This window comes from Mangifera indica, chromosome 8 (genome assembly GCF_011075055.1).
Source record: "Mangifera indica cultivar Alphonso chromosome 8, CATAS_Mindica_2.1, whole genome shotgun sequence".
NCBI lineage: Eukaryota > Viridiplantae > Streptophyta > Magnoliopsida > Sapindales > Anacardiaceae > Mangifera > Mangifera indica.
Window position 1 is genome coordinate 1,060,763 of NC_058144.1, and position 12,311 is coordinate 1,073,073.

Sequence of the window (12,311 nt, forward strand, 5' to 3'; positions counted from 1 at the left end):
AAATTACGGCAATGTCGTCGGAGTCGTCTCAGTCGTCTCAGGTGCGTATTTGTTACCATTTATTCGGCATTATTCTGCATTGACGCTTCGGCTTTGGCACATTGTATAAGATTTAGGTTTTCGTTTGGTTGGTTGGATGTATGTATATCGATTGGTGGTTGTTTAGGGTTTGTGATTGGTTTGCCGGTTTAACTGTGTTAGTTTTGGATGTGATTTTGCCGGATTTATTGCGTTGCGTTGGTTGATTTCACACCGTTCACGCACACATTGACGCACCCTTTCACGTTTCGTCGCACCCATTAGCACTTCCACGCACCCTTCACTCGTTTCGTCGCACCCACTTAGCACTTCCACGCACCCTTCACTCGTTTCGTCGCACCCATTAGCACTTCCACGCACCGTTCACTCGTCGACGCACCCTTAGCAGCTCTTTCACGCACCCTTCACTCAGCCACGCACCCATTCACACATCCACGCACCATTACACAGCTTGCCGCACCCTTTGCACATCCACGCACCCTTTCACATGTTTGCCGCACCCTTTGCACATCCACGCACCCTTTCACATGTTTGCCGCACCCCTTCGCACATCCACGCACCCTTTCACATGTTTGCCGCACCCCTTCGCACATCCACGCACCCTTTCACAGTTTGCCGCACCCCTTTGCACATCCACGCACCCTTTCACCGTTTGCCGCACCCCTTTGCACATCCACGCACCCTTTCACCGTTTGCCGCACCCCTTTGCACATCCACGCACCCTTTCACCGTTTGCCGCACCCCTTTGCACATCCACGCACCCTTTCACAATTTGCCGCACCCCTTCACAGTTTGCCGCACCCCTTTGCACATCCACGCACCCTTTCACCGTTTGCCGCACCCCTTTGCACATCCACGCACCCCTTCACAGTTTGCCGCACCCCTTTGCACATCCACGCACCCTTTAACAGTTTGCAATTTGTTGGATTATATTAGTTATATTAGCCTTTCAACCTTTTCCTAATTTTTTTCAACATGTTGATTGCTTTTTAGGATAATGGAGTTAATGAAATTCCTGGGGAAAGGAGGTATAATGACAGCCATTATTTTTTGGCGAAGTTAAAAGTTAGAGCTCATGTGGAAACTGTCAAAGAAATCCGAAATGCCCTTACAAATACCCAGAAAAAATTGTTTAAAACATGTTGCTTCGGGCAATTTTTTAAGATGGAGACTTTGAAGCATAGTTCCAGTTTATTACATTCTGTGTTATTTCGTCAAATCAACAAAGGAGTGGTGGGAGAGGAAATGTGGTTTCGGCTTAATGGGGTGGACTGCAGATTTGGTCCTGTTGAATTTGCTTTAATAACAGGATTAAAATTCAGTAGGGAAATGGTTAAGAGGAAGGTTATAGGAAAATCCCGATTGAAATCTCAGTATTTCCCAGGTAAAAAGGCAGTTAGCTATGGTGATTTAGCAGCAGTATTTAAAGAAAGAGTATGGATTGACAATGATGATGATGCCATTAAAATATCTGCTTTATATCTACTTCATTTTGCATTATTGGGATCCGATAATAGAAAAACTATTCCAGAGAATATTTTAAGTATTTTTGATGATTGGGATACTTTTAATTCATATCCTTGGGGCACACTTGTTTGGAAGATGACAGTAAAATCTTTGGGTGATGCTTTGGTAAAACAATACAATGAAGTTTCCAGATTGTATCCATCGAATTCAAATGATATCCCAATATTAACTTACGGTATACGAGGATGTACGTTAGCATTTCAGGTAATATTAACCCCTTTTTAATATTTCATAAGTATCTAATGTTTACTCATTTATTTTAAGTATTGTTTGTATATTTGTTATTGATAGGTTTGGATATACGAGACGCTTAATAATTTGAAAAGATTTGTAGTCTGTAAATCGGTTAAGACAATACCTCGAATGTTGAGATGGAAAAGTTTAGAAGTTCCAAGCTGGGAGGATATGGATCGTATTTTAAACTCTTCTGAAGTAAGTTCTTATGCATCTCTTCATACTGTATTATTAGTTCATTTTAAACTTCCATTAATAAACTTGATTTGAATATCTTTAGGATGTTGTCACATCTCGTATGATTGCATCCAAAGTTGAGAGGCAATCATGGTATTACGAAGATGTTATAAATGACATTGATGATTTAGAAGAATCTGATACAACTCCTGATGCACCTTCATCCCCTCCAAACATCCAACCTGATGTAACATCCCCTCCAGACATCCTTTATGGCGTTACATCCCCTCCAGATATCCAACCTGCACCTTGGAGTACTCCTGTTCGTAGGCGACGAAGTTCATTTATAAGTAGTCATGTGCCCTCGCCTCAACCGGCTGAAGAAACACATACTTGCAATATTCCAAGTGCATCTACCCGGATGGATGATGATAAATTTGATAGACTTCAAGAGCTTCTACAAGGGTTTATGCAAAAAGTGGATGAACAACTTGAAAGCATTGATGAGCGGCAAACACTACTTGAAGCACGTCAAATATCCATAGAAGCCAAATTGACCGAGCTTCAACATAAGTACCATTCAAACCCAACAAGCCCAACTGAAGTGGTATATATATATATATATATTTAAACTATATTATGATATATTATATTTTTTAATAATTGAATGATGTTATTTTAGAAATTGATAAGTGTTTTGTTTTTTATTTTCAGGATGAGCCAACAGAAGTTCTGTTTGAGTATTTTGATCAGTTGGATACGGATATCCAACAAACAATGGATGGCACAAATAAAACTCAAACAGAGAATCGTTCCATTACTCGGAGGACATTACGTGGAAGGATAATGAAGAAGGGTAAAGCACTTCGGAGCCCATACACTGATCCTTTTGAACATCGTCGTGCACGGGCAGTGATAGGGGCATCCTGCAGAGAGGATATAGTAAATCTTATGTGGGAATATTTGCAATGGTACGGAGACCCTCCCGAACCGGGATTGGGAAACACTTATTTATATGGGCCATGCGATAAAATAAAATGGTGGAAACTAGTATGTGAAGATAACCATTGGCTCATGGATCAGGTATATTAATCTTAAAAAGCCTGAAGTTACATTACTTTTATATTATTATTTTTTTTAATGTTTGCTAATCAGTTTAATATTATTTAACTTTTCAGCATATCGATAGTTATTTAGTGGTATTACGACATACATTTCCATCGGCTAAATGGACTTGTGTCGAAACTTCTTTTGATGGGTGGTTACCGCATATAATAAAAGAACGAGAAGATTATAGGTTAGATAATTATCGATGGCCACGATTATTATTAGATCCGATTGAAGGGATAAATGATTCAGACTTACATAGAGGTTATATCTCATGGGCTAACGTTGATCGGGTTTGTATTATGAATCTTGATATTTATATATTATTTTGATAAAATATATTAGATAAATTTTGACTGATGGTAATGAATTCATTTTATTACAGGTTTATATTCCGATCAATTATGAATCTCAACACTGGGCATGCGGTGAATTAGACTTAAATGCTTGGACTTTGACGGTGTATGATTCATCGAAAGCATTTTTTGACTCTACAGAGAAGTTCTTAGAGGCTATGAAACGGTATTCTTATCTTCCGTCTATTATTAATGCGACCAACTATTGGGAGTCACGGGGTCTTGAGCCAAAGTTAGACCCATTGACCATCACGAGATGCATAGATGTGCCACAACAAGGCACTGCCTCCGGTGACTGCGGGATATTCTCATTATTTATTTTAGAGTATCTCGCCACTGGCAGGAGATTAACTTTTAGGGCATCGAATGCTTCTGTAATGCGTTGTATGGTTGCTTCCAGAATATGGAGGCATGGCGGGAATACAATTCTTTGATTTTTTGTATTATATATAAACATATGAATATGATTAATATGTTTTAGTCATATGCATATTTTGATTGATATGTTGATGTGGTTGGAATTTGGGTTGATGGATATATTGATGGATATATAGATGGATATATATATATTGGAGTGCAGTTTTTTTTTTGATTTGTTATATACAGATTGGCAATTGTTGAAAATACAAAGGAGATGCTGCCAAAATTTTTAAAAAATTTGGCCTAAATGATTCTATTAATTTTATGAATTTGTATTCATATTATAATAAAAATTAAATAATACTTAATCACATATATATCATTCATATATTCAAAAATAAATATGCATAATGAAATTACTCATTTTATAATAATATCAAAACATAAATATAAAATAAATATAAATCTATCTGCTATTCTTCATCTTTCAATATTCTATTAAATATTTAAAATTTTAAACTCAACTCCATGCGCAAAAAACATAATAATAATTGCGGCAATATATTAGAAACAGCAAAAAAAAAAAAAAAATTGATTTAGAAATTGCTTAAAGTAAAGATATCCTTAAAGTAAAGATATCCCTAAAGTAAAGAAAATCATCACTTCAGCAAATTAAATCCACCATTGATAATTAACATAACCCCTCATGAAGTTTCACTTGCGAAAAGGAAAAAATTGTCATGAATCAGAGACCAAATTATCATGAAGATGTTGTAGCCTCAGTTAAGGGATTTTTACAAACTAAACGTGTGTGCCCTTTTTGATGACATCTGCTACATTCAACTTGACGGATTTCTTCTCCTTCTGATGGTCTTCTGTTATATTCTGATGGACGACCAGAACGTCGCTGTTGCATTTGTGGTGGATTAACGATACGAATATCTTCAGGTTGTACCCATTCGGAAGAATCTCCCAAAGGTTCAACAGCCTCCTGGTAAACAGCTTTCCAAAATTCAGTTGAGTAATATTTATTTACCCAAGGATAACAATTTGAGAGGTTTTGAAATCTGGCAATTGCCGCAACATGCGTGCATGCTATCTGTGATAGTTGAAACTTTTTACAACTGCATTCTTTTGTTGTAAGATTGACTATAGCGACGGATCTACCAGAACTATACACTTCATATCTATCAATGGTTACTGGTTTGACAATCATATTAGCTGATTTGCGAATATGATTGGCTAACTTTTCTTCAGCCCACGGAGTCAGAGGATGAGTACAAGTATCTGAAAGATATTATAACATATAAAAAATTAGAAAATACAGATATTTAGGGTTTTTAGCTATCATACTGCAAAGAGTAACAAATTTAGGAGGTTTGTACCTGCCATATTGCGACGAGTATAAAACCATTTTTGTAAAGTCGAACGCAAGAATTCAAGGAGCATAACCACTGGCAATTTACGTGCATGTCGTGCTAGAGCATTAAACGATTCAGCAATATTTGTGGTCATAATGTTATATCGGATGCCAGGAAAGTGAGCACGAGCCCACCGTGCGTAGTCGATCCCTTCCAAATAAGCAGCTGCAGTGGGGTTTTCAGCTTTAATCATATGCAAAGCCTCTTCAAAATCCTCTGTTCGATAAGCCTTCGCCGCTCTCCAAAATAATCCCTCCATATGTTTTGTTTGCTTGTATCGAGCACGCATATTTCCTTTTATATGATGGTTACACCAGCCATGATGTGCATTCGGAAACACCTCTCTCACAGAACGAGTGATGGCTTGGTGTCTGTCTGAGATGATTGCTAGATTAGTGAGATCGCCGATACATCTATGTAACGCTCGGAGAAACAAGGTCCAAGTCATTGTTTCCTCCCTTCCGCCAACTCCAAATGCAATTGGATAAATTTGATTGTTTCCGTCCTTCCCCACAGCAATAAAAAGTGTACCCCAATATCGACCTTTCAGAAATGCTCCATCAATACAAATAACAGGACGACAATACTCACGGAATGCTCTAATAGAGCATCCTAAAGATATGAAAACAAATTGAAATCGATTATCTGAGTCAGTTTCAATTTGTGTAATAGTACCAGGGTTTCGTTGTTGAAGGTTATAACAAAATAGTGGTAATAATCTAAAAGACTCTTCTGGTGAACCTCTAATTTCATTCAACGCCCAATTCTTTGCACGCCAAGCTTGTGCATAAGATATATCAATTTGAAACCTATCTGCCATATCTGTTATAATTTCTTTCGGCCTATACACACAATCCCCAGCAGTAAATACAGTCTGTAAGATTTTTCCAAGTGCCCTTTTACCTGCTTGCCTGTGATGAGGCCTTATCATATCGCGAGGACAAGTATGTGTTCCGAATTTATGTAAGACAAATACATCGCTATTACTTAACTTGCTCCCTCCCGCTTTCCATTTGCATTGTTGATGTAAACACTTTATATCCCACCTCTTCTTATTTGAGCTCGAGACCTTGAATTGATAACCATTTTCTATTGCATCTCTATATAATGTATCTTTCAAAACTTGTTTAGATGCAAACTGGTCTGTCACTTTGAATTTGTCGCGTGATGGTGCAACAGTATGAACTGTAATTCCTTCATTTTCAACATCTCTGTAAGGTTCTGGACCACCAAAAAATGGATTGCAACCAACTAAACTTTCAGGTGTTGTAACTGATGTACCAACCCCTACATCATCAACAACATTATCACACATTGCCGCACCATTATAATCTCTAGCACCCACGTTATCAAAACCGCAATATTCATTTTCTTCTGGAAGGTTAATATCATTTCTTGGAATATCATCTGTTTGATAACAGCCTTCAGGTGTACCCCATATTGGTTCTGGGCCTCTTTCACCATATGCCAAGTCTTGAGAAAAAGGATTCCAACCAATATCGTTCTCAATACCATCTGTATTTATCCTGCTACTTTCTGGAACACTTTCTGGAACACTTTCTGGAACACTTTCTGGAATACTTTCTGGTATATGTTCTGGTACACTTTCTGGTTGTGTATATATGTTATCCATGGAATGAATTTCGACTGATGGATTTTGTCGGATGCCTTGATGAATCTCCCGATCCAGTTGTGAATATTGCTGATAAATATCTGGAAATTCATTTTGCTGTAAAACCACTTCAAGGAAAAAAGGAGACTTTTTGTGAGATTTACATAACTGCATCATCATTCGGATATCATAATCATCTTTCAATAAATAAGGTGTATCGCTAAACTTGGTTGGATTCGGCATATAAATTTTAATTTCATTGAAACTTCGATCGATACCTAAACGAAAGCATACTCCTTCCTTAAATCCTTCGTAATTGATTCTTTTATCAGCTGAAAATAATTTCTGCAACCCACCGATATATTTGAGGTGATTACCTTCATCGTTGCGCCATTCTCCTCCGAATCCTAGCATAAACATCACTCCTACCATTCTTTCTTATGGATGGATTCAAAATCAAAAAGGTGAGATTGAAGTTATAACAAATAAAGAAAGAAAGAGATCTTTGTGAAATAACAATAATTTGTTTATGGAGAAAGTAGATAATCATAGATTTATCTACTTAATATTGCAGTAAATACTTTCATCTGCCACAAATCTACCCTACCTAAATATTAATGAAGAATTGAATTCTCTTAATATAAAAATAAATTAATTATTAACGTCTTAATAAAGGTTTAAAATTAAAAATGATAAGTTGTGCATGCATGCACAAGTCTGAACATTAGGGTTTTCACGCACCCTTTAGATTATAATGGAATGCACCCATCCACGCACCCATTCGCACACTTCCACGCACCCGTTAAGCAATTCTTGCACCTTCAACGTGCCTATAATGCTTGCCGCACCCTTTCTATAATTTCCCGCACCCTTTCGGTAATTGCCGCACCCTTTCAGAAACTGCCGCACCCTTTCTAAAATTTCCCGCACCCTTTCGGTAATTGCCGCACCCTTTCAGAAACGGACGCACCGTTTTAGCAATTTCGCACCATTTTGACAAATCCCGCACCCTTTTAAAAACTGTCGCACCATTTTAGTATTTCCCGCACCCTTTCAGAAACGGCCACACCCTTTCAGAAATTGCCATATATTTTGGCCAATTGCCGCAGCCTTTCAGAAACTACCGCACCCTTTTCGGGATTGCCATACCCTTTCAGTAATTCCCGCACCCTTTCTCGCACTCTTTCAGTTTGCCGCACTCTTTCATAAACATACGCACCCTGCCGCACCATTTTAGTATTTCCCGCACCCTTTCAGAAAATGCCGCACCCTTTCAGTAATTCCCGCACCCTTTCAGAAAATGCCGCACCCTTTTAGTAATTCCCGCACCCTTTCAGAAACTGCCGCACCCTTTAAGAAATTACCATACTTTTTTGTCAATTGCCGCACCATTTCAGAAACTTTTCAGAAATTAACATACTCTTTCAGTAATTCCCGCACCATTTCGGCAATTCTCGTACCCTTTTATAAACGGCCGCACCCTTTCAATAATTCCCGCACCCTTTTGACACTTCCCGCACCCTTTCAGAAATTGCCATACTTTTTTTGTCAATTGCCGCACCATTTCAGAAACTACCGCACCCTTTCAGAAATTAACATACCCTTTCGGTAATTTTCGCACCCTTTTAGAAACTGCTGCACCCTTTCAGAAATTGCCGTACCCTTTCAGCCATTGCCGCACCCTTTCAGCAATTGCCGCTGCACCTTTTCCGCAATTTTCACACCTTCCACGCACCCTTTCACGGTTTGCCGCACCCTTTGATGGTTTGCCGCACCCCTTTCCAAATTATCCACCATTTCCGCACCCTTTCTCAAATTTTCGCTAAGTTTCTGCACCCCTTTCCAAATTAACGACCATTTCCGCACCCTTTCTCAATTTTTCCCAAGGTTTCAAAGCACCCCTTTCTTTGTTTCCTGCATCTCTTCAGCGCAATCTGTTTGAAAATAAAACGCACAAGGTATCGTTTTAAATATATCTATTATCTTTTATATATAAAAATCAATTATTTTATAAAAATAAAATTTCATCTATTTTTCATTACAGGTAATTTAAAGAAAAACGTATTATTTTTTATATATCCATTATTTTTTATATATAAGAATAAAATAATTTATAAATATTGATCTCTTTTTTAATTTATAAATTTTATTTATTTCAGATAATTTAATATTAATGATTTTATTGAAAAGTAATGAATTAATCGGCGGAACGTAAGCGTTGCGTTTGAAAAATCAGAAGAAGGGTATTTTTGGAATGAAACAGTTGGTTTGCTTAAAAAGGTAAAACGGAGTAATTATTGCCGAAAAAGGTTTAGACGGAGATGCAGGTGCCTATTTTAATTAATATCCCCCCGTGTCGGCACCTTAGAAAATTACTTTTTCAAAAAAAAAATAATTTTACATGTAATTTATTATTATTAAACAATATTATATTATTAAATAATTAAAAATAAAATAATATTTAATTATATAATAATATATTATTATTTATACATAAAAATTATGTATATAATATTATTATTTTTAAAATTAAAAATAATAGTAAGTTGAGATGACAATGGTCATTTATCAAAATAATTTTCTTCTAAATTTATTAAAATAATCTTAATATTTCAAAAATAATTATTTAAATATTATTCAGATATAAAACAAGATAGAAATCTAATGGGGATAGAATTAGGAATGCGAAATTCAACTCTATCCCTTCCCATTGTTATTTAAGGATTTATTTCCTGAAGTTATGTAAAATAATTTTTAATTATTTTAATAAATTATGAATATATGTTTGTTATTTTATTAAAGGTTAAAGGGAAAAAACCAAAAAAACGAAAAAGAAAACGTGAGAATAATAGGAGCGTGATTAACAAGCAAGCGCGAGTAAAAGATATGCAACCTCCCACCAAATTTCAAACCAATTGAATTTCTTCTCCGAGCCCTAATCCAATTTCAGTCTTTCTGCTCTCGATATGCATTCCCCGACTCCTCCATCCGAGAACTCCGATACCTCGCCATTTCTAACCCACACAATTCCCGACCACCTTATCCGGAGCCGCCGCCTCCTCCGTCGTCCGCCAACCGCTCTACGCGGTGTCGCGGCGCGTCTCCTCAGACGCGTTAGCGGGCGTCGCATGATGCTGCGAGAGCCATCGGTGCGCGTCAGAGAAACGGCAGCGGAACAGCTGGACGAGCGTCAAAGCGACTGGGCCTACTCGAGGCCCATCATAGTTCTTGACGTTCTGTGGAATTTAGCACTTGTATTAATTGCTGTTGTGGTGTTGGGTTTGAGCGTAAACGAGAATCCTCTAGTGCCTTTAAGGTTGTGGGTTGCTGGCTATGCTTTGCAATGTATGCTTCACGTTTTTTGCGTGTTTTTAGAAAGTAGAAGAAGACGTGAAGGGGAAGATTTGGTTGCTGGGTCCAGTAGTGAGGGCACTGATTCCGAAGATGATGAACAAGACCACCTTCACACTGAAGATGGAACCAGGTACAACTCACAATTTTTTTTTAATTGCTTTATTCATTTATTTATTGCATTTTAATTTTCAAGGCTTAATGATTTTTCTTTTTATTTGTATGGATGCAGTATTGCGAAGAATTTGGAGTCTGCAAATACTATGTTTTCATTTTTATGGTGGATCATTGGGTTTTACTGGATAACTGCTAGTGGTGAAACATTAACACTTGATTCGCCGCAGCTTTATTGGTCAGCTTTAATAGAATATTCTTTAAGTGTTTTGATTTTTGAGCTCTATTTATTTAATTGTTGGTTTGCATTCCTGACCAGATGGGTTTGTTTTTGCAGGCTTTGTGTAATATTCCTTGCTTTTGATGTGGTGTTTGCTATGCTCTGTGTTGCGGTAGCATGTCTAATTGGTATTGCTGTTTGTTGCTGTCTTCCTTGTATACTTGGAGTACTATATGCCTTGACAGAGCGGGTAATTCACTTTGAAGATTTTAAAAATTCACGTTAGTATGTTTACCACACACACACACACACAATTAAGTTCAAAGTTTCCTCCTGAAGAGTGGCTGAATTTGTGCTTCATGAGATTCATGCCTGTGCATGTTTTACTGTTTTATGTGTCTTTTTGTACGTTTCATTGCATGATTAAGAAGTGGGGCTTGTTCTTGGAATACTAATTTCATGCTTACAATTTTATATGTGTTTGATTTTAAGGAGCAAGCACCTTAAATAATTCAAGAACTTGGCAATTTTACTGTTGGGAAGAATATATCTTGCACAGACAATTTTAGATAACACCTTCTTGTAATAATGCCATTGTCTTGGAGCAGTGGATATCATGTGTGCTTCAGTAAGGTCATTTGGTATGTTGAATCATGGATGTAGCATGTACTTAAAATAAATTTCCTCTGTTTACATTGCTGTGCTGGTTTTCTTTTTTTGGATTTTCCTCGTTTGTTTGCTTATTGGGAGCAGGTTATTGTTCTTTAAATTATACTATCTCATCTGTTCTCCATTCTTGTATATTCTTATTTAATTTTGTCCAAATTCCACCTTAAAACAGAAAGGAGCTACAGAAGAAGAGGTTGATCAATTGCCAAAGTATAAGTTCCAGAGATTAGGGGATTTCCAGAAAATTAATGGTGAAATTCAAGGATATTTTGGTGGGATAATGATTGAGTGTGACACTGATTCACCCACTGAACACACACTTTCCCACGAGGATGCTGTAAGTATCTTGTTGCATTTATATATGTTGTTTGATAGTTTTTTCAAAGATTCCAAATTTTGTGTATATATTTGAGCTTCTTGATTTAGCAAAATTGACACTCACCTTTTGTCTGCCCTCTGATACTAGTCCATTTAAATGTGGTACCCTTTTAAGTTTTGGTGTTAATGAATGATATTCATGCCATATGGTGGATATATATACCATATTTCTTACACAAATATTTCATGTAAATGATAGGAATGTTGCATCTGCCTCTCTGCCTATGATGATGAAACTGAACTGCGTGAGCTTCCCTGCCATCACCATTTCCATTGTGCTTGTGTAGACAAGTGGCTGTACGTTAATGCAACCTGCCCTCTTTGCAAGTTCAACATTTTGAAAATGGGCAACCAAAGAGGCAGCGAAGAGGTGTAGTAAGTCAGGTTAGACATTTGACTGGTGAATTGAGCATCTTTGATGGCTGCCTATTATTGGTTAGTGCAATTGGTATGTTGTTGGGACCATTACCTTGAGTCCTGGAGTCAGCCTTGTAGCAAAGTTGTGTAGTTTCAGCCTATCAGCAGGTGTTGCTTGTTCCACTAATATATATATATCTGTTATATGTATATTTGTTATGTATCTTAGTTGCTATGCTAGATTATGCGAAAATGGTATATTTTTGTATTCATTGTAAATACTGTTATTTTGCTCTTGTATTTGTGTGCTTAGTGTATTGCATCTTTGCATATCGTATAGGAGCGGCGTTTTAATATCTTTTTGAAAAGAGAGAAACAGAAGAAGAGCT

General features: G+C 37.1%; 2 protein-coding genes across 2 annotated transcripts; both read left to right on the plus strand.

The window, feature by feature from the left end:
- The first annotated feature begins 3,051 nt into the window (after positions 1–3,051).
- LOC123223327 lies at positions 3,052–3,874 on the plus strand. Its single transcript, XM_044646474.1, has 3 exons — positions 3,052–3,060; positions 3,156–3,377; positions 3,470–3,874. The coding sequence occupies exons 1-3, from the start codon at positions 3,052–3,054 to the stop codon at positions 3,872–3,874; spliced, it is 636 nt and encodes a 211-aa protein (XP_044502409.1).
- A 5,768-nt stretch (positions 3,875–9,642) lies between these two features.
- LOC123222392 (E3 ubiquitin-protein ligase At1g63170-like) lies at positions 9,643–12,278 on the plus strand. The gene is made up of 5 exons (XM_044645132.1): positions 9,643–10,317; positions 10,417–10,536; positions 10,636–10,768; positions 11,360–11,524; positions 11,765–12,278. The coding sequence occupies exons 1-5, from the start codon at positions 9,800–9,802 to the stop codon at positions 11,939–11,941; spliced, it is 1,113 nt and encodes a 370-aa protein (XP_044501067.1). The 5' UTR covers positions 9,643–9,799; the 3' UTR covers positions 11,942–12,278.
- Positions 12,279–12,311: the final 33 nt, after the last annotated feature.

Excerpts from the sequence above, each read along its gene's own strand:
- LOC123223327 (XM_044646474.1), top strand. Across the intron at positions 3,378-3,469 it reads CATGGGCTAACGTTGATCGG|GTTTATATTCCGATCAATTA; the intron begins GTTTGTATTATG and ends ATTTTATTACAG.
- LOC123222392 (XM_044645132.1), top strand. The coding sequence starts at position 9,800 with ATGCATTCCCCGACTCCTCCATCCGAGAACTCCGATACCTCGCCATTT. Across the intron at positions 10,318-10,416 it reads CACACTGAAGATGGAACCAG|TATTGCGAAGAATTTGGAGT; the intron begins GTACAACTCACA and ends GTATGGATGCAG. Across the intron at positions 10,537-10,635 it reads GATTCGCCGCAGCTTTATTG|GCTTTGTGTAATATTCCTTG; the intron begins GTCAGCTTTAAT and ends TTGTTTTTGCAG.